This window comes from Podarcis filfolensis (genome assembly GCF_964270895.1).
Source record: "Podarcis filfolensis genome assembly, chromosome: 6".
NCBI classification, from domain to species: Eukaryota; Metazoa; Chordata; class Lepidosauria; order Squamata; family Lacertidae; genus Podarcis; species Podarcis filfolensis.
In genome coordinates this window covers 82,086,108-82,108,672 of record NC_139609.1, presented here as the reverse complement: position 1 = coordinate 82,108,672, position 22,565 = coordinate 82,086,108, and the positions used below count along the sequence as shown (strand labels likewise).

Sequence of the window (22,565 nt, the reverse complement as noted above, 5' to 3'; positions counted from 1 at the left end):
AAGTATGGTACAGTTTATGTCAAAACTGGCACCATGAACTTGGCTCGGCAATAAACAGGCAGCAAGTCTGCAAGGCTTTAAGGACATGTGTTCCATAGTCTTGACCAACCACATGCAGTTGAGGTGCGCATGCTAAAACCGTAATGTGCATGAGCACAAGAAACGCCAGTTTCCAAAGACGGTATAAAAGGGATGCACAAGCACACACTACTGGTGTTAAAATTGATGCATGTGCACAAGAGGCCAAAAGATCTCCAACATTCATCTCCCCTAATATGTGTAACGGCCCCAAGACTCAAACGCTGTGTAACCCAACAACCAAAAAAAAAAAAAAAAGCAGGAACGCTGAACGAGCATGCCAGCAATCACAACTGACACTATTCCAAGCCCAAAAGGCATAAATCAGTATGCATGTGTAATCCTTTTCACCCTTAACCTGACAGAAAAATAAGATACTCCACCGCTGCGGGCAGTGGGCAAGTACTGCACAAGCGACATGGCACGGTAATGACAAATGTCAATCACAAGAGGAGCAAAGGGTGGGGGGGAGAGAGACAGGCAGGGCATTCAGAAGTCAAGCTGCATCAGACAGTTCGAGATAAAATATCTGAGCATCCGGCAAGGGGAAGCTTCAACATGCCGACATGCAGCTGCCGCTGGAAAGCTCATCATTTTGGCCATCTCTGCCGGAGAACCTTGGCTCAAAAGGATACATTTCGCCTGGGAAGGTGGAGCAGGTGAGACCCTAGCAAGATGACGCGAAACGCACTTTCTACCGAAATCCCCTCTTGCAGTGGTGAGGAAACTGAGGCGCTTCAGATGTTGTTGGACGTCAACTTTCACAAGCCCCAGACAACATAGCTACTGGTCCGAGGTGATGGGAACTTTGGTCCAATAACATCTCAGTGGACTCAGGTTTCCCATCTCTGCTGTATCTCCTATAGACACAGGACCATCCAAATTTTCTATAGATTCTATAGACTTTGTTGAAAATTCCTAGGATGGGGGGGGGAGTTATCATTATTATTATTACTATTTTTATTATTTATTATACATATTTGTTGCTTGAAGAAAAAGTGGTTCTAAAGGAATCTTAAGGCGCTACAGTGATACCTCGGGTTACATACGCTTCAGGTTACATGCTTCAGGTTACACACTCCGCTAACCCAGAAATAATGCTTCAGGTTAAGAACTTTGCTTCAGGATAAGAACAGAAATCGCGCTCCGGCGGTGTGGCGGCAGCAGGAGGCCCCATTAGCTAAAGTGGTGCTTCAGGTTAAGAACAGTTTTAGGTTAAGAACGGACCTCCAGAATGAATTAAGTACTTAACCCGAGGTACCGCTGTACAAGGATTGGCTAAACCTGCCACATTTGGGGACGTATGGAAGGATTTTACCACGTGTCATTTACATCAACGGCACCTTTTGAACTTTAGAATTCTTGAATTGATCCATTTGATTTATCCAATAACGTAACATACCCCCTGTCTCCCATACGATTTGAGTTTTGGCTGCTATTATTAAATAAGCAAAGAAATGAAAAGAGACCGATCTCAAAGGGGGAGCAGGCTAATGCAGGGTGAAGGAAGCCCTTCAAATTGTCTCGCTTCAAACAACATAAACACGCTGCCATGTTCAATCCAGGACAGCCATGAGCATGCAACTGGTACAATATTTGTATCCTATGTTCTAACTAGCAGCACCCCCTCCTGCCCACCCCTATATAGTAGATATATTCGGTGCATCTTATGCATTGTTGATAGGGACGCGGGTGGCGCTGTGGGTTAAACCACAGAGCCTAGGGCTTGCCGATCAGAAGGTCGTGGTTCGAATCCCCACGACGGGGTGAGCTCCCGTTGCTCGGTCCCTGCTCCTGCCAACCTAGCAGTTCGAAAGCACGTCAAAAGTGCAAGTAGATAAATAGGCACCGCTTCGGCGGGAAGGTAAACGGTGTTTCCGTGCGCTGCTCTGGTTCGCCAGAAGCGGTTTAGTCATGCTGGCCACATGACCCGGAAGCTGTACGCCAGCTCCCTCGGCCAGTAAAGTGAGATGAGCGCCGCAACCCCAGAGTCGGCCATGACTGGACCTAATGGTCAGGAGTCCCTTTACCTTTACCTACGCATTGTTGGAAACCACCCTGGGATGAGTTTGTTGCAATAAAGGACGACCTATACATGTTAGAAATAATATAGAATTAATAATAGTCTGGATGTCAGTTGTTAGTGGCATCCCTCTGTCTCAAGAGACAATGGAGTGCACTCTGGGGGGCGGGGGTGTTAAAGTCAAACCACATTGTTTTTGTATGGTTAGCAAGCACCAAAATGACCTCTCTGGGGCAGAAGGCTGGACAGTGTTTATGGAGTTCTTGGGCTGCCCCCTCTCGATCTCACTGATGTAATCCAAAGGAAAGCAGAGCAATATGTTTGCCACCAGCTTGCAGGAGCTGCCAGAAGGAGGCGTGCAATGCACCATCCAACTGTCTTAGGGACTCCGCTCCAGATTTGGGTAGGGTTTACTCTACAAATGTGGCTCGGGTCCAATCTTTATTGAACAGTCATTGCTTTCTTTATAGAGTGCTTATATGGCAATGCGAATTCATCTTGCATTCATTCTGATTTGCTTGCAAGGTGCACATTTTCCAATTAATCACACACCTTTCAATGCATCTCCCTGTCACTTTCCAAACTGCAAAGAGGTCCATTTCTTATTTGTATTTCGAAGTGGATTCGTTATGCTAGGGTGGCGGAGCACTTTAAACCATTTTAAATGCACAGACCTAAAGTTCCAGAATGCAGATATTGACAGTCTCTGGAGTCACCATGTATCACCGTGATTTCATGCTGGTTTTACACTAATTCTGTGCTGGCACAGCTTTTGTACTGATTATTTTAGCGGCTAACTTCTTGTATTTGTGTTTTAATAATTTAAATTTTCTCAGCGATCAGTGGACTTGTTTCACTGGGTGGCACGCGAATGCCATAAATGAATGGGCAAGCGGGGAGAAAGCAGCTTCGGAACAAGGACGTTTAAATAGATGCACATTCCGAGCACCGAGTGAAATGTCCCCATTCGGATCTACAGTATTGTCCCGAGGATAAAGGAGGCAAAGAAAAAGGGAAGGAAAACCCTTTGCTGCCTTGCCGCAGCTCAGCCAGAAATGCCACCGGTGTATTTTGCTACACTGTCCGTCGCTTTTCTCCAGGGTTGCAATCCTGTGTGCGCACTGATCGGGGAGCAAGTCCAACTCAACTCAGCAGGCTTACTCCTGAGTTGCATTGCTACCAGAGGCATGCAAGCGCCCTTTGCTTCCTTCTGTGGGCAAAGAGCCTCGCGACGGCATCGGTTGCTGCTACAGAGCATGCTCCACAATCCCTCCACATCCGTCCCCGCCTTCTGGTGGGGGGGGGACACCCGCGAGGACGTTGCAAAGTCTCCTTGTTCGTTCGTTTTTCCTCTCCCCACCCCCACCCCCTTTTTCCTTTTTGCAAAGCTGCGCCTGGCGCGCGGCTGCTGCGAACCCGCGACGGCTGCGATGAACCCGAGCGCCGCGACCGGCCAGCCTTTCGCCAGCCCCGTGCAATGTAAGTGGCTGCGCGGCTTATCCGCGCTCCCGGGCCCGGAGCTGGCAGAAGCCGCGCGGAGCCTGCGCTCCGGCCGGCCCCGAAACCTGAGTAGCGGAAGAAGCGAGCGCTCGCGCAGCCCGGGAATCTGGAGCGTAAAAACGGGGCCCGGGAACCTGGGTGGGAAGAGCAGCCGGCAGGTTGGGGAAAGGCGGGCGGGAGGGTGGCATTGAGACAAGCCGGGGGCCGGGTGGGGAGAGGGTCAAAAAAGGTGCATCGCCTTCCATAAGGAACCAGGAGGGTTTCGGGTGCTAAAGCCAGCATGTTTGAGCATGCTTGGTGGGTTTAGTTGCATTTAATTCTGTGCAGGATTGCAGCAGATGGAGGGGGTGACATAATCCGGGTTTTTTGACCGTGCAACTTGCAGCGTGCACCAAAAGCGATGCGTGCAAGCAGATCAAGGCCTGGTTCCAGCACTTCTAATGCAACCTGGTTTGGGGTGCTGTTTTATTCTTCTGCTTGCAAGGAATTCAGAGGCCCTTCCTAGGCCAGGGCTTTTGTTCTTGCATTTGGACATTCTGTACCCCCCTAGCAAAAAGTGGTGGGGATGTATTTGTATGTACAGAAGGCTGCCTCACACCAGATTAGTCCGTATCGTCCAGTATGGGCTACACTGAGTGGCATCAACTTTCTTAGTAGCTCAGGGAGTTTTTCCAGTCACCTGGGCTACCTGGTCCTGTTAACTGGGGAATTGAACCTGGAACCTTCTGTGTGCATTTGCTCTTCCCCTAAACTATGGCCAGCCCCATAACCTCACATGTAGGAGGCTGCATGCGCATCCTCTCCACATGAGCCATTCTGCAATTGGTCAAGGCTGAACTCAGGGCGCATTAGCCTGGCTAGCACCAGAGTAATACATTAAAAGAAAAGGCGATTTTAAAAGTTTCTTAAGCGAATGTGTTCTCTCTGTGGGGAGGTTTTAAGAGATCACACAATGGAGCTATTTGTCCTGCTGGAATTTAAATACGTTAAAGCTGCAATCCATTACACAGACTTACCTGGGAGTAAATCCAGTTTGAGTAAATATGCATAAAGTGACATTGCGAGCTGCCTTCCTGCACCTGATTTCCTGGGAGAAAGCTTCCATATAACGTAAGCAGGTTAAAATGGCTGGACTAGGGGTGTTTCAGTAGGCAATCTTGTGCCCATCACAATATCACAACCTGACCTACCTGGCATTCATTTTTATTCCATCCTTCTGGTGCATCAGTCAAGAGTGCCATACAGAAATTTAGAATAAATACATTGAAATACAAAGAATTAAGCAATACAAATAAATACGTTTTGAACAGGTGTGTGTAGGAACACAGCAATTTTTTAAAAAAAAAACTTTAAAAGCAATTGCAGAGATCATAGGTAGAAATGAACTTAGCAAGCAAAATCCTGGTGGAATCCATGTTTCACAGATATTTCACAATATTGGTGCAGTCACTGAAAAGGCCTCGTCTCATCAATTCAATTCAATTTATTTATTTACGGCTATTAGCCCATCTCATTCTCCTCTCTGCACATCCGCCATTTAACTTATAGCAATCTGTAGAGGATTTAAAACCTGACATCTTGGCAACTCTCATGCATGAACATGTGCACTATTATCTTGTAACTCCAGCTGGCAATAATAAGGTCTGTGATGGATAAATAAAGGTACCTTATGTTCTACTTGTTAATTTTTTTAGTCTTGGCTGCTAGACTTGCCATCCTTCAATGCTGAGCTCCATTCCTATGGACTTCAGAAGTTAAATCTTGGAGCAGGGAGCAGATGTATCTTGACTAGTGTCAATGCGCATGGATGCTAAAGCAGTGTGCAGTGTGTGGTCTGCCAGCTCACATATTGCCACTACTCCTGGTATACCCCGCGGAGGACCTTAAGGTCCATAAATAACAACACTTTGGAGGTCCCAAGCCTCAAGGAGGTTAGATTGGTTTCAACTAGGGCCAGGGCCTTTTCAGCCCCGACGTGGTGGAAAGCTCTGTCACAAGAGACTAGGGCCCTGCAGGATTTGACATCTTTCCACAGGGCCTGGAAGACGGAGCTGTTCCGCCTGCCCTTTGGCTTAGACTCACTCTGGCCCCTTATATGGGATTTGCTATATAAATTTTCCCTTGGCTTTTTTGCTGGCCCATGTAGGACCAGCATGGATAGCTGGCTCGGGGTAAATATCTGATGTTTCCTCACTTTATGGTATTGATTTATGGGCTACGACTAAAATGAAGCTGCATTTTAAGCCGTATTTTAATTAACTGTTTGTTTGTTTGTTTTTGTTTCTCTATTATGTTTTATTGTAATTCATATTTGGTGTTAGCCGCCCTGAGCCCAGCCCTGGCTGGGGGGAGCGGGGTATAAATAAAAATTTATATATTTATTTAGTGCTGAAGCTTCTTTTGAGCTGCTGATAACCTACTGTAGGATAATACAGTGGTACCTCGGGTTACATCCGCTTCAGGTTGCAGACTCCGCTAACCCAGAAGTAGTGCTTCAGGTTAAGAACTTTGCTTCAGGATGAGAACAGAAATCATGCTCTGGCGGCACGGCAGCAGCAGGAGGCCCCATTAGCTAAAGTGGTGCTTCAGGTTAAGAACAGTTTCAGGTTAAGTACGGACCTCCGGAACGAATTAAGTACTTAACCCGAGGTACCACTGTACAGTGGACACTCGGGTTGCGAACATGATCCGTGCGGGAAGCATGTTCACAACCCGCAGCGCCGTGTCTGCACACGTGCGAGTTGCAATTCGGCGCTTCTGCGCAAAGCGCTATTTAGCACTTCTGCGCACGTGCAATCACCGAAACCCGGAAGTAAGCCGTTCTGGTACTTTCAGGTTTCGGCACATCTGTAACCCGAAAAAATGCAACCTGAAGCGTCTGTAACCCGAGGTATGACTGTAATGTTTTTCTAACGCAGAGTTCACCAAGGTCAGTGGGCACACTTGAATTTTTCAGCAAGTGCTGTGGACACCAAATCCTCTTTTTTCTGCTCTGGATACCCCTCTCCGCCCCCCCCCCCAAGAGACAGAAATAGAGAAAGTGAATGCATGCATATTCCACTTTTCTATACAATCTGGATAAATGTCAGAGCTAGTTGAATTCATCAGCCTTGGAAAAGCACATAGAGCTGAAAGAGGAAATGAGAAAGAGCATCACTCTTCCAGCTTTCTCCTTCAACTCTATGTGACTTCCAAGGGAGGATACAGTAACCGCCCTCCCTACGTCATGACCAAGTGGGCAATTCATGCGGAGGCTCAGAGGCTCAATGGGTAGCAGGGTGCCTGCCATGTTGGTGAACGCTGTTCAGCCATTTCTCCATTGTTTCCAGTAACTTGCAAACAATAGACTTGGCAACACATTAAAATTTCTGTTGCCATTTCCGTGGTGATTATGAATTGCTTTGTTCAATTTGATGTCTTTTGACAGTTCCAGGAGGCACCACTGTCCTGGTGGAGCTCACACCAGATATTCACATTTGTGGCCTGTGCAAGCAGCAGTTCAATAACCTAGATTCGTTTGTCGCTCACAAGAGAAGCGGCTGCCAGTTGTCCGGCACGACAGCGGAGACCACCAGCACAGTACAGTTCGTAGCAGAAGAAACCGTGCCAGCGACCCAGACCCAAACCACAACAAGGACCATCACTTCAGAAACCCAAACGATCACAGGTATTTATCCAGGAAGTTTGGGTAGTGGCATCTTCGTGGCAAAAGTAAGCCCTAGCATTGTATGCTTCAGCAGCAGGGGTACCCTGGGCAAATGGAAACACTAAAGCATGGGTAGGCAAACTAAGGCAGGGGGCCGGATCCGGCCCAATCGCCTTCTAAATCCTGTCCGCGGACGGTCCGGGAATCAGCGCATTTTTACATGAGTAGAATGTGTCCTTTATTTAAAATGCACGTCTGGGTTATTTGTGGGACATAGGAATTCGTTCATTTTTTATTTATTTATTTATTTATTTATTTCAAAATATAGTGCGGCCCCCCACAAGGTCTGAGGGACAGTGGACCGGCCCCCTGCTGATAAAGTTTGCTGACCCCTGGTCCAAACTGTTCCATTGTTATACTACTTGATGGAACTTTGGCCTGATTTTGTATGTCAGTCTTTAGTTACATTACGATGCCATGATGCCGACAGAAAAACTTGCTGGAAAAGTTTGCTGACCCCTGCACTAAAGCTTCGTCCCACTGGCAAAGAAAAGAAATGTCTTTGCTTAAGGTCATGGAGAGCTGCTGCCAGTCCGAGCTGAGAACATTGGCCTAGATTGGTCATTGGTATGGCTCAATGTATGCCACTTGTGGGTTGTGAACTTGGGGGAAAGTGCCTTAGTGGTAGAGCACATGCCTTCTGTGCAGAATTTCCCTGGCATCTCCAGTTCAAAAGCTCAGATAGCAAGTAATGGAAAAGTCCTTTCTGCCTGACCCTGGCATTCAGTCACTGCCAGTCAAAACAGGAAATGCTGGGCAAGATGGGAGAAGAATCTTAGCTGGTATAAGACAGGTCCCTAAGCTCACTTCCTTGTTCATTCTTGTATGCAGCCGCCTACTTTGCCACCTATGGCAAATAAAAATCACCTCCAGATGACCAGGCACAAAAGTATTGCAAAAGTTGGCTCTTTTCTTCTTCTTGCCTGTAAATGATTTGGCAAGAGGGGTAGCTTAACAACTCTCAGCGCCATTCACAAAACACACCTCCAAGGATTCTTTGCAGGGAGCCACAGCTGTTCAAATTCATAGCGCATATGGGAGCTTAGTCTCATAGCTAACTTAAAAGTTTCCTTCCTGACCAGCTTTGATTAGTGAACCTTGTGGCGTTTCTCTCACTGACAAGGAAGCAGTTAAGAAAAAGAAAAGAAGATTGCATTATAGTCTCAAGATTGGGAGTAATTTTATGCTCTTCTTATATTGAGGGTTCGCAGAAGCTATGTGGTTAAAACAAGTCGTCTTCTTTTTCTGGTTGCTTTTGAGTTTCTGCGCCAGAGTTTGTTTTTGAGCATGGCTACCAAACCTACCTACCTGCTGAGAGCAGTGAGCCGCAGCCTGCCGCCGTTGTCACCACTGCACCGAAACCTCGCGCCAGAAAGTCCGCCACATCAGGGGCGCAAAAGAAACTGAACTGCTGCTATCCAGGTAAAGTATATGCCTGTGTTTAGACCAGGCATAGGCAAACTTGGCCCTCCAGATGTTTTGGGACTACAATTCCCATCATCCCTGACCACTGGTCCTGTTAGCTAGGGATGATGGGAATTGTAGTCCCAAAACATCTGGAGGGCCAAGTTTGCCTATTCCTGGTTTAGACAGTGTGGCAGTCTTGGGACCATAGAAGTGACTGCTTCTGAGGTTTAGATCCCCTGGCTGTTGCTGGTTCACGGATCCCTCCATTCTATTCTGTTGCTTTGGGGTAGGAAGGTTCAAAATCTCCTTCTTTGCAGGTGGGGGGGGGAGTGGAAATTACTATAAACCTCATAGCGGTTGGGGAGGATGGGCTATTTATTTGTTTGCTGTGTTTACACCCCATGTTTTTCTCCAAGGAGTTCAACCGCCCTGAGACCTGTGGTTATAGGGCAGGTATATAAATTCAATAAATAAATAAAGTGGGTAAACATTGTTATTCCCCCTCCTATTCAATCATTCCTTTGTATACTGCCTTTCCAAAGTTCAAACCGTGTGCAAGGTGCCTTGCAGCATATAAAAAAATACATAACTGCAAACATAACAAAACTAGTCATCAACAATAAATGAAACATCAAAAAGCGCACAACCAAATTTCCACATAAATCACAAGATCCAGTATAAATATGTATAAAAAATTAACATCAGCATCAACAGCAACAAACACCTACCCTGTGAGGTAGATTGGCCTGAGAGGCCCAAGGTCACCCAGGGAGCTTCATTGGTGAGTGGGGATTTGAACTCTAGTCCAACACTCTAACCACTACACCACACTACCCTCTTTAGCTGCCATTGCTTTGGGAAACATTGCCTGCATATTAGCAGGACTATGATTGACAAAAATAGTCTTTGGAAGGAAAGAAAAAATGCACTTTCCAGTTAGTGAGGCTCAGCAGTATGGATTCTGTATACATATAGATGATACACAGTAAAAATGATAGCCTCCTTTTTCAGGATTTTCTTGCCTCACCCCACCCCACCCTAAGGAGTCTCAGGGACCTCAAGTGTCTTTGGCCCTCGTGAATTGTTCTTCCAAATCGTTCCTTACATCCTCTGCTTTGCTCTGCTGCTTCCAGAGGGGGGGGGAAATAAATTGGAAATGCTTAAACGAATTTTAATCAGTGACATGGCTGCAAAGTTTCAAGAAGATTCATGGAAGCGCTTTTTAATTAATTTATATAGCCATTGATCACGCAGGCCAAAGTCACGGGAAGGTAGGTGGGTGGGAAGCCTTGCTTGTGTAATTAGGTCAGGTAACTTCATCAGAATGTTCCATTTCAGAACCCATCTTCCCTTGAGAATCTTACCTGGAAGTTATGTCCATTCCTCACTGTGCTTCTAACCTCAGACAGTGTTGGTAATTCAGGCAAAACACCTGCACACCTACCTACTAGGGGGTCATTGGACCTGAACTAGGAGGGTGTGGAATCAAATCCTTGCTCAGCTTTGAAGCTTGCTGAGTGCACTTCAACCTTATCTGCCTATCCGGGGTCTGAGTGTGGAATTGAAGGGGGGTCTCGCTTATCTGCCCCATGGAGCTGTCCCAAAACTGCACCTTCACTGGCTGTGTTTCACATCCCAAGTGACGGGTATGCTCTTTGACTCTCCCAGTGTCTCTTGCTTCCCTGGATAGAGGATGGAGAGCAGTGTTATAAACTCAGATATATAAGCTAATCCCCAAATGGCAATTTAAACCTAGGTTACGGTTGCCACAATGGAATGTCTAGGTGCCTTTTTTTTTTCTTTTTTGCTGTGAAAATACTACTTCTTTTTCTTCTTAATTTCATTTCTATACCGCTTTAAGTCTTAAAGAAAAAATCTCAAAGCAGTTTACAACACAATAAAATATCAAATAAAGCAATCCAGAATAAAAGGAAATTCAAGCTTCAAGGAAAATATTTCAGATCCTTCTCCAAGTGGCATTTTGCTTTCCCCATATTTATTTACTTAATTTATATAGCTGCCCCATAGCAGAAGTGCTTTAGGAAGCCAGTGGTGTAGTGGTTAGAGTGTAGGACTAGGACGGGAGATCAGGGTTCAAATCCCAGCTCAGTCATGAAGCTCACTGGGTGACCTTGGGTCAGTCACAGCCTCTTAAGCTACCTCACAGGGTCTTTGTAGGGATTAACCGAGGAGGGGAAGTGAACCATGTACTCCTTGGAGAAAAAAGTGCAATATAAACAGAATAAATAAGCTCTTCTGCTTAAACCTGGAGGGGCCAGCCTGATGGAGATGTCAGTTGCCAGCTTGGCAAACAGAGATTTCCACATGGTCACAGTTGGACCCTTACCAGTAGCAAAACGCGCCTGGCGCCTGGCTAATTTCTAACACCGAGATGTGTGCGAGTTTGGGGAAGGGGAAATTTACATCTGTTGCTCCACCCACTCCTGCCTCTGCACTGCCCACCCAAAGGTTGCCCTGAAGGAAATGCTGCCCTGTTTCCTGTTGCCATGTCAACTGCGAGCAACGCCAACGTCAGGAAACAACATGGCTGTGTCTCCCAGCGGACTTGTTGACTGCTGGCATCCATAGAAGTTTGGCGTCCAGGGAGAGGAATAAGGAGCAGAGTTCTAGCCGAGGCCTAGTTCTAGGTCATGTATGCCTGTTGAGGACCAGTGTTGCGCTAGGCCCAGGGAGACCGGGGTTCGAATCCCTGGTCATTGAACTCAACGGGTGACCATGGCCACTCAAAGATTTAAAGGGGAGAATTGTATACCCTTCCCTGGGACCCTTGGAGAAAGTGTAGGGTAAAAGTGAATAAATAAATAAATAATAGCTGGCCCTCTCTGTTTTTTCCCTCCCCAGGCTGCCAGTTCAAGACATCCTACGGTATGAAAGACATGGAACGACATTTAAGAACACACACTGGTAAGCAGCCTTATATAGCCTTAAACTGAGTTATATAGCCCTAATTTCTCTACCTGCCCCCCCCGAGCCAATGTACACAGATCTCCTGGGCCCAGTTGCGTTCTGCTTACGGGCACAGACTTCGATTGGATAAATACGATAACATTTGGAATGAGTTTATACGGAATGTTGTAGACGATTAGCATCTATATATGCGTTAAGATAATAACACTGGTATCAGTTTATACAAGAATGCATGGGAGTGTGTTACATTGCAATTTTGTATTTGTATTTTTTCCTTAAACACATCTTTGTTCTTTTTCCTCCCTCATTTCCACCCCCAGGAGTACCTGCAGACTTGAAGTAACCCTGAGATTTGCAGGTGCTAAAAAAATCTTGGGGGGGGGACTACTTGAGGCGGAAGGAATTGGGCAACCCATAAATATCCACTCACACAGAATGTTGAGAGAGTGGGGGGTGGGGACTGATAACCATGGGAGGGGGAATGGAGAGGCTGGAAAAAGGAAGAAAGGAGACAGAGATATGAAAAAGCGTAGAATGAAGCATCCCATTGTCTGGAAAGGTCACTTCTTGGTTCATAAAGGTAAAGGGACCCCTGACCATTAGGTCCAGTCATGACCGACTCTGGGGTTGCGGCGCTCAACTCGCTTTATTAGCAGAGGGAGCCAGCGTACAGCTTCTGTGTCATGTGGCCAGCATGACTAAGCCACTTCTGGTGAACCAGAGCAGCGCACAGAAATGCCTTTTACCTTCTGGAGCGGTACCTATTTATCTACTTGCACTTGATGTGCTTTCGAACTGCTAGGTTGGCAGGAGCTGGGACCGAGCAACAGGAGCTCACCCCGTCGCATGAATTCGAACCGCCAACCTTCTGATCGGCAAGCCCTAGGCTCTGTGGTTTAACCCACAGCGCCACCTGCGTCCCATTTCTTGCTTCATTCTGAGAAGCTATTTTAAAGTGTGCCAAGGATGGAAGCATGATTTGCTGATAGACTTCAGTGGATAAATAAAATACTTTAACATAGCTTGGATTTGACCCTCCTCTCCATTAACCACAGTGGAAAGAAAAGGATCCACCAGAACATACTCAATGGCTGTAGAGGGATAACTAACTATTGAGGTGGAAGATGGTGCAGGGAGGGGATAGAATTGGGTGGCTGGAGCCCTTATGGAAAGCATTGCACACTGCAATGTTTTGTTTCAGATCCCACCTGTAAAATTAATGTATTGCAAGCAGATGCATTCTCAAAGCTATGCCTGCCTCTCCGCACATCCTCAGTTTGCTGGAGAAAAAGGCAAACAGAATGGAGGAAACCTCTAAAGTATAATAAGCCCATGACAAAAAGGGAAAGGGAAACATTCTTCCATTAAGGATCTCTTTGTTCCGTGTGATGCAACTCATCTCAACCCTGCTGCACCTTGGCTTTTTGTTGATGCCGTTGTTTTAGGTGACAAGCCCCACAAATGTGAGGTTTGCGGAAAGAGCTTCAGCCGCAAAGACAAGCTGAAAATGCACATGCGATCCCACAGTGGAGTGAAGCCCTACAAGTGCAAGCACTGTGACTACGCAGCTTCCGAAAGCAGCAGCCTGAACAAGCACCAGCGCATCCATTCGAACGAGCGCCCTTTCAAGTGCCAGATCTGCCCTTACGCAAGCCGCAATTCCAGCCAGCTCACGGTGCATCTCAGGTCCCATACAGGTAAGGACAGGGACAGGTCTGCCATACGTTGTCTCATGTTGGGATTGGGGATCAGATGCTCCATGATTATTGCAGGGAGGAAAAAGACAAAGGGGCTTCACGCGATCCGATGATCTTGCAAAGCCATAAGCAGAGAGCTTTCCACAGAGCTTTGCAGGCCAGCTGATTGGTGATGTTTGCAAACCTCTTTTTAGCTGTGTTTTCCTGCCCCAAATATTTATACACAAGCATGCCTCACTATGCAAACACAATCACTTATCAGGAAATCATTTACTAGGCGAGAGTTCACATAACGACTCTTCAAATTCCATTGATTTCTATGGGGGAATTTTGAATGTGTTCCTGACCATGGAAATCTGACCCCCAAATGACGGAAAACCCTCTGGAACCTTGCAAAAGGCAAACAAGGAAGGAGAAAATGTTCTCTTATTCGTCCAGTCTCTCCTATTCTTCCCACCATAGTTTCTGTTGAAATGGCTGTCGCAAGACCAGCAAAACACCAAAAAGTAAGGCTTCTCTAAGGCTGATTATTGGTTTACAGAGGAGGACAGCCTATTTGAGTATCTGAATCTACAATATGCATAGCCAGGTTCCTCGTTTTTGGATAAGTGAATTTTCATAGAGCGAGCAGTTGGATAGCAGTTGGACATGTATGCATATATGATGTCATGTGTGTGGCAGGTTGGCCAAAATGGGCTCACGGGCCAAACAGGGAGGCCTGGTGGCAGGCTGAGTTGGGTCTATAAGGCACAGGTTTCCCAACGCTCACATGTGTATAAAAGTCTAGTGCTGGATTTGTTGGGGAAAACTATTAAGAACCTGGATCACACTGGAACTCCCAAGAGTTGGCCTGCTCAAAAGTTAGCTGTAAGTATCTCACATCTTAAGGCGTTCACCAGACATTGTCCATGTCCTCTCCAGGTGCTGTTCCGCCCATTATGACTAAAAACTTAAAACTACAGAGCTGTGTCAGGGCCAAACCAGGGCTGTGGGCTGACCTGCTTCAGTGTGGAGGATCTCAAACTCAGGTTTCCTAGGACCAACAGCTGGAGCTGGAACCTGAGGAACAGCAAGCCAGAGCCCCTGGTCTGTTGACCTGGCATGGTCAGAAGGCCAGGATGCTAAATCTTTCTACTAGGCATTGCCCATCCACAGGCTTTGTGTTGCTTATCAGGTGCAAGGATTGATGCAGCACACCTGTGCCTAGGGAGGACTTGCTAGGTGCGTTGAGGTTCTTGGAATGTGATGCTCTGCCCTTTCACACAACCCTGCTAAAATCTCCAAAGGAAATGCTATTCTTGCCATCTCTGCTTGGACTCAGATCCTGCAGGTCTTAGGCTCAGCTATTCAGTAGTCCCCTCTTAATTTCCATTCTCTTCTTGCATGGGCATTTCATCTTTTACAAATGAAGGTCTGCAAAGAAAAAGAAAATAGTAATAAATTAAACTTCCTTTGCCAAAGTCAAATCCAATAGGGTCATTGAGGAGGAAAAACAACCGGCGACACAGATCAATCCCTAGATTGGAACATTAAATGTACGGCTGACATTTAGCTTCTGCAGATCTCCTCTAGTATGGCTTGGCATCTGAAATTGGGGAATATCGGATCGTGTGCCGCACCCGGTTTTCATCAGGAAAGTGGCTAAAAATCCAATGACTGACTCTTGCAGTTCACCCAGTGGTATACGCAGCTGGAAGGGCTGGCCTGTAAAACAAATTGAACTGGCAGGCTGTGTGTCTTCATTAATAAAATGTGTATAATAAACATTTTACACCCAGGGTCTCAATTATTAAGCAAGCTTGTGGATTAGCACAGTATGCCACATCACAATTTGAAATATCTTCCGCCCGATCAATGAAATATGTAGCCGGATAAGCAACTTGCGCCTACATTTTTTTTTTACAGTCTCCCATTTATGAAGATCTATAAAATATTAACTGGTAAAGTAAATTAAGCCATGTGTGTTGTGATTTTTTAAAAGAGCTGCAACGTTCACTGAACCAAGGACCTCCTTACATTTTATTTCTGCCTTAAATGGCACCCCGTGGCTCATTCACTCACTTCTGAGCGTGTGTGCGTGATATACACGGAATAACAAAGGAGCTCCGCGCTGTTCAAGTAGCTTAGAGCAGCAATAAGTCAACAGTGCTGCTTTGTGATGTGGTATTAGCGATAATTGGCTACTCTTTGCGAAACGAAAACCCCGCCGTTCGTATTGTGAAAGGTATCAATACTGTGCATGTTTGCGCTGTATTGCTCTGTTGATTAGGCAGGTCCTACCAGCTGTGGAGGCGTAACGCTACGAAAGCTGAGGCATGTTTTCGGATATAATTCCTGCAAATTGTTGTGCAGAGGTCTGCCTTTGCTCCTGAACATTGGTATTCTCCATTTACTCCCCTTTTCAATGCATTCTGCTTGCTTTGCTTTTCAAACAGATACTTCGTTTAGGGGGGGAAACAATAATGTTACTATAATAATTAAATATGCAAACCTTGCATATCAGTCTGGCAGATAAATAACTGGAGGAGAGCTATTGGGAGATAGGGGGGAAAGCGAAGGGCAGGCAAGGAAATGGTGGCATTTTAAGGAAAAATAGGGGGGAAATTTGTAGGTTTCAGAATGCAGGTGTCCTGTCTTCCCTCCCCTTCAGATAGTATATATAAGGATGCATTTATTTGTGTTTGATGTTGAAGTGCTGGGTTTGTGCATTTGTGGCTGCGGACAAATTATGCCCTGCCCTGCTCAAAAGAAGAGAAACCCATCTCTTTCGAAAGAGGGGTGAGGACAATGAAATTTTATGGTGCAAACTGAGAGAACAGGCACTGAAATGACTGATGGGGTCTCAGCTGAAAGGGATCCCGGTGTTGCAGTGGGTAGCGTGATGAAGACTTGGGTCTATTCATTTCAGTGGGACTACGCTGAGAAAGCCTGGCCACAACCCAAAGTGTCATGGCACCTTCAAAGTCGTAGTAAATTCATTGTGGCCAAAGATTTTGTGGGCTCAAGTCCTCTTTGTCAGATGTCAAGATAAATTTTATTAGCCTTTAGGGCAGCGGTTCTCAACCTGTGGGTCCCCAGATGTTGTTGGACTACAACTCCCATCATCCCTGAGCTCTGGCCTTGCTAGCTAGGGGTTATGGGAGTTGTAGTCCAACAACATCTGGGGACCCACAGGTTGAGAAAGGCTGCTTTAGGGTGTCCAAAGACTCTTGATTATTTTTGTTAAACTGTGGGGTTTGCTTTGTGATGCCCCTAGCTTGGATGGCTTTAGAAGGGGAGGCGGGCAAATTTGTGGAGGATAATGCTTTCAGTGGCTGCTAGCCAAGATGACAGTATATTGCGTCCAATTTTTGGAGGCAATATGCTACTCTGAATACCAGTTGCTGGAGGGTCACTAGCTGGAGACTTCTGTGGTGTTTGTGGGATTTCCATGTGCAGCTATGGGAAGAGAATCCTAGACGTAGTGGTGCTTTAGTCTGAGCTAGCAGGAGTCTCCTCATGTTCATGGGCTAGCTCCAGATTGCTCACCAGAACAAGAGTGTTTGAGAATATAATACCAATCCTGGCCCAACTACACTGGCTGCCAATTAGTTTCTGGGCCCAATCCAAAGTGTTGGCATTGACCTATAAAGCCATACACAGCTCAGGGCCTCAGTACCTTAAGGACCATCTCTCCCCATATGAAGCACCCCAGAACTTGCACTTCTCTATGTCCCCCTCTCCCCAAGAGGTTTGTAGGGATACAACACGAGAAGGGGCCTTTTCTGTGGTGGCTCCCATCTGTGGAATGCTCTCCCTAGAGAGGTTCGCCTGGCACCATCATTACATGTCTTTAGACGGCCGGCAAAAACTTTCCTCTTTACCCAGGCCTTTGGCCATTAAATAATCTATGGCCTGTTAAATGTGTTGCAGGTGGGTACTGTTATTATGATTAATTTTATTATGCTGTCTGTTTTTATTCTTTGTTTTTTATTATTATACTCTGTAAAATATGTTTTTAGTGTTCGACACTTCCTATAAAGGGCGGTAAATAAATCATCATCACCTTTCAGAAACACCAATGCAAATCCATTGGAATTTAGCCTTATTGTCTTGCATTTCTTGGTCCAAACGCCCCTAATTCGAAACGCTTTTCTCACGGACAGGAGACGCTCCCTTCCAGTGCCGCCTCTGCAGCGCCAAATTCAAAATCAACTCGGACTTGAAGAGGCACATGCGCGTGCACACGGGGGAGAAGCCCTACAAGTGCGACTACTGCGACGTGCGCTGCGCCATGAAGGGCAACCTGAAGTCGCACATCCGCATCAAGCACAGCATGGAGAACGCCTACCGGTGCCTCGAGTGCGAGTTCCAGTGCGGGAACAAGACCAGCCTCCGGCACCACCTGCGCACCCACCAGCCCGAGCAGCCGGTGAAATGCTCAGAGTGCAGCTACTCCTGTTCCAACAAGGCCACCCTCAAGGTGCATGAGCGGATCCACTTCAAGGACCGCCCGTTCAAGTGTGAGTTCTGCAGCTTTGACACCAAGCAGCGCAGCAACCTCACCACGCACATGAAGAAGGCGCACGGGGACAAGGTCAGGGCCAAGAAGAAGGCGGCTGAGAAGGGGGAAGGAGACCGGCCGAAGGAAGGCGGCTCCAGGCAAGTGGCCAGGCTGGAGGCCAAGAAAGCTTTCAAGTGCGATCTCTGCGAGGCCTCATTCGTCCGGGAAGACTCCTTGCGGAGCCACAAGAGGCAGCACGTTGAGTACAATGGGACTAAGAACACGGAGCTGGCCGTTTTGCAGTTCCAGGTGGACCCCACGAGGCCAGCCGGCGCCCCTATTACCGTCAGCCACCTCCAGGTCCCTCTGCAAGCTTCGTCTTACGGCAAAGGGCAGGTGAAGATCATCGTCGGACATCAGGTACCGCAAGCCGGCGGTCTGGTGCAAGCGGCTTCCGTGAACATTGTGCCTCCGGCCTTAATAAGCCAGAACCAAGAAGATCTGTCTGGCAACGGCCAGTTGCAAATCCTGCAGCAAGTGAGCTTGCTGGCTCCCCCTCTGCCCCCGGGGTCTCAAGCAGAAAGCATTTCGATGGGCCAACCGGCCGTGCTCCTCACAACCCACAGTCCAGTGGACAGAAGCACACCCGGCCAGACTCTGATTCCCGACATCCCCGTCGGCAGCCACGAAGCCTCAGCTACCCAGGCTTTCATCAGTGGTGCCGAGATCAGCTGCTCCGACTTGGAAGGACTCAATGCTTTGATTCAGGAAGGGGCCGGGGAGGTGACAGTGGTGAGCGATGAGGACCAGAGCATCACTGTGGCCACCTCGGTGCCCCCTCCTCCCATCTTTTCCTCCCCTTCTCACGCCGACGTGCCCAAGCAAGTCTACTCCATTATCCAAAGTGGTGCAAGTTTACTGTGTCCTGCAGACTCCATACCAGATTAGTTCAAGAGCAGCGCATTTGCTCAGCGCTCAGTTAGCACATCAGATTCGGCCCTGGATCCAGATTAGAGTACAGAAGGCGAAGCGATCCCTGGTGTCATTGCTTCACTCCAGGGGTAGCCCAGCTGTTGTCGGACTATAGCTCCCATCATCCCTGACCATCGGCCAGACCAACTTGGGGGCTGATGGGAGTTGTAGTCCAACAACGTTCTTAGGGCACCGTGTTGACTGCCCCTGCATTCCATGCCTTACTGCAAATAGAGCCCGTCCTCTTACAGAATACAGTGGTACCTCAGTTCTCAAATGTCTCCGTTGGCGAACGTTTCGGAACTCGAACGCCGAAAACCCGGAAGTGAATGCTTCCGTTTTCGACCACGCGTCAGAAGTCGAATAGCTTCTGTGTGTTTTTCAATTTTCTCAACTGAAGTTGCCGACAGCCTCAGTTTTTAAATGTTTCGGAACTCGAACGGTCTTCTGGGATGGATTACATTCGAGAACCGAGGTACCACTGTATTGCGTGCATGTTTTAACAGGCTTAGTGATGGTTATGCTTTTGAGACCAGGGAGTGGAGAAAGTATGAGAGTCTACAAACAGGTGCCACCCAGTGAGGTGCAGTATTCATTACACACGGTTCGTCTCTTGCCCGTTCCTGCGCTAGATTGTTCGTTTGGTGCACAGCACAATATTTCACAGCTGCTGGGTAGCAAATACTGTCCCTCCTACACCTCTTGCCCCATTTGAAGGTCACAGCCTTAAAATACATATAGCAAAAGAAGTTGCACTGAAATTATCTCCCAGCTTCACAGCCAACTCCAGTCACGATGTTTGTAACCCAGCGAATTTCAGGGAAGAGTGTGTTGTTGTTTTACTTCCAATTCCGCATTGGCTTTCATTTCCCAGGCTTTCCACAATCATGTTCAAAGTAAATATAATATATTTTGAAATAACGGCACAGCCTTGGACTGTAATCCTGTGCCGAATTGTAGTTTAATTGCAATTATGCAGAGATTTTGGTAGGACTAAGTAATCCGAGACTGCAGGGTTCGCTCCAAAAACAGGGTTTGAGGGGGGAGGTCCAACACTTTATTTATTTTTTTACTGGCTGAATTTCTGCATCTTTGATGATAGCTTGATGTGCATGGAAATAGGCAGAAGATGCTAGTCCTATAGGGAGAAAGGCACACTGCTGCAAAAGCACTGGATCTGCATCCAGCCAACCTTCTTAAAGCCAATCCAGCACTGGCTGTCAGCTTCCTTGTCAGTCTCAGTATTGCCATCATAGAACTCAGTAGGGGGGGGGGGTGGTTTGACCTTTCTGTCTGGGTCCCAGCCATCACTGGAAATAGATAAAGGAACAAAATTTATATACCACTTGATTGTAAAAAACCTAAGCGGTTTACAAAGAAATATATAACATTTTTTAAAAGTTAAATATTTGAAAATATTCAACAAATGGTTAAAAACAACAGTAACTTCTTAATGTCTGGATAGGCCTGCCCAAACGAAAATGTTCTAAGCAGGCGCCAACCGAGTATTGCAAAGGGGTCTGTCTAATGTCAATAGACAGGGAGTTCTAAGGCTTAGATGCTGCTACATTAAAAGATTGGAAAGCAGTAAGGAAAACCTGCCTTGGTCCTGTTGAAGATATAGGAGCCAAACAATAAAAATAAGATGACATGACCTGGGGATTTTGCTCAAAGCAAAAGCCGGTCGACTCCTTTTTGAATATCGGATAGTCTGTATTGGAACCCAAGCGAATAGCTCTTGAACCACAGCATAAACTGGAATTGTGTGCAGCCAAACAGCAGTGTGGCCTGGGGCAGCTATGTTCTGTGCACAAGTCAAGCTATATTTGCTATTTGCATGTTTCAGTGCAATAAGCTCACTTATTTCAGGCATTCCATGCATACTCTCTGTCGCCAGCCATGGGGCAGAACATCGTATCTCAATGCCGTACAGTGGAACCTCGGCTTGCGAACGTGATCCGTGCGGGAGGCATGTTCACAACCCGCAGTGCCGCGTCTGCGCATGTGCGGGTCGTGATTCAGTGCTTCTGCGCATGCGCAAAGCGTGATTTAGCACTTCTGCACAAGTGCCGAAACCCGTTCCGGTACTTCCAGGTTCAGCGCGGTGCGCAACCCAAAATCACGTAACCTGAAGCATCTGTAACCCAAGGTACCACTGTACAAACCCGCTGGGGCAGTTTGGCAATACAGTGGTACCTCGGGTTACATATGCTTCAGGTTAAAGACTCCACTAACCCAGAAATATTACCTCAGGTTAAGAACTTTGCTTCAGGATAAGAACAGAAATTGGGTGGCGGCAGCGCAGCGGGAGCAGGAGGCCCCATTAGCTAAAGTGGTGCTTCAGGTTAAGAACAGTTTCAGGTTAAGTACAGACCTCCCGAACGAATTAAGTACTTAACCTGAGGTACCACTGTAATGAGCAGATTTCATTGTGTGTGTTCCTGACTATATGGGCAGATTTTTTTAAAAAAACTGAAGCACAGGTCACTCCCATTTCTGCAACTTTCAACAAAAGCAGCTACAGTCAATGTATCATTTGGGGGTTCTAATTAACAAGATCACACCTGCACAACGTGTGACCCGCTGAGCGCAGCCAGCCATGCAGTGCAGCCCACCAGAGGTTTGCTATGTTGGGCTTGGAGGACCATGTTGTATTAGCCCACATTGCACCATTTCACTGAAAGAATTTGAGCCAGCAAGCTGCTTTCTGATATTAACAAGCTTCGTTTGCAAAGGATGTTTGCAGCAGATAGCTGGGGAAGGAGAATGCATCCCATTCCGCCTTATTTTGTGTGTTGGGAGATAAGCAGTCAGGATTTATTTTATTTCATCCATAGGTGGTGCTAGAACTCAAGCTGAGGTCTGAGCTGAAGTGTGTTACTTTAATACTTGCTTGCAGGCAACAGAGCTGTCGAAGGCAGGATGTCTCTGAATTTCTGGCCATCACAGGTGGAGAGAGGGCTGCCGTCTTCGTGTCCAACTCGGAGGCTTCCCACAGACATCTGGTTGGCCACTGTGAGAACCGAATGCTGGACTAGATAGGCTGCCACTGGCCTGAATCCAGCAGGCTGCTTTTACATTCTCATGTTCAAACATGATGAAGTCTCGTTTCTTTCTGATGAGTCTAAAAGGGTAGCAAAGCGTCGATTGGTAAACAATGCAGAATTGGAACTGATGAAAATTGAATTTGTCATTGAAAATAGTGCCCCTCTTAAGGTTTAATCACAAGCGTGTATTCGCACATACATGCACACGCATAACAGTTTCTCAACACGAAGGTGAAACTAAGGGTACGGCTTGCATAACTCCCAACAGCTCCCTCAAAGCTTACTGTAGTAAAATAAAATAAAATGCTTACATTGCGAATGTATCTCCCTCTAAAGAGCAAAGCATTAATCATTTCTGACATCTGAAACGATTAATTCTTCCTATCTCTGCTTCACTGTTTCACTATTCTGACATGCTGTAGAAACTGAACCAGTACAGTACAGGAGTTGCCAACTTTTTGTAAGCTAGAAAAATAGTCATAGGCACTAGAGATACACTCCCTGCAACCAAGCGTCAGGGGGCTGGCCCAATACATTTTGACACCTAAGGCAAACTAGAACATAGGGCCTTCCCCCTGGCCAAGGAAGAAGGGGTGAGTGAAGAGCTATGTCGGGAGCAAGGGAATTAATCTCTACAGAAGGAACAAGAGGGAGGGGATAAAATCAACCTTACCCAAAGCTTGAAGTGGGGGAAAGGGCCTTCTATGAATTACTGGGCGGGCGC

The 22,565-nt window shown here is 46.9% G+C and overlaps 1 protein-coding gene across 1 annotated transcript; it reads left to right on the top strand.

Moving 5' to 3' along the window:
• The first annotated feature begins 3,383 nt into the window (after positions 1 to 3,383).
• On the top strand, positions 3,384 to 21,253 carry ZFP64 (ZFP64 zinc finger protein). The gene is made up of 7 exons (XM_083618558.1): positions 3,384 to 3,580; positions 7,029 to 7,268; positions 8,568 to 8,729; positions 11,577 to 11,639; positions 13,088 to 13,339; positions 17,485 to 20,986; positions 21,215 to 21,253. The coding sequence occupies exons 1-6, from the start codon at positions 3,532 to 3,534 to the stop codon at positions 18,768 to 18,770; spliced, it is 2,052 nt and encodes a 683-aa protein (XP_083474684.1). The 5' UTR covers positions 3,384 to 3,531; the 3' UTR covers positions 18,771 to 20,986; positions 21,215 to 21,253.
• Positions 21,254 to 22,565: the final 1,312 nt, after the last annotated feature.

Excerpts from the sequence above, each read along its gene's own strand:
- ZFP64 (XM_083618558.1), top strand. The coding sequence starts at position 3,532 with ATGAACCCGAGCGCCGCGACCGGCCAGCCTTTCGCCAGCCCCGTGCAA. Across the intron at positions 11,640-13,087 it reads ACATTTAAGAACACACACTG|GTGACAAGCCCCACAAATGT; the intron begins GTAAGCAGCCTT and ends CCGTTGTTTTAG. Across the intron at positions 13,340-17,484 it reads GCATCTCAGGTCCCATACAG|GAGACGCTCCCTTCCAGTGC; the intron begins GTAAGGACAGGG and ends TCTCACGGACAG.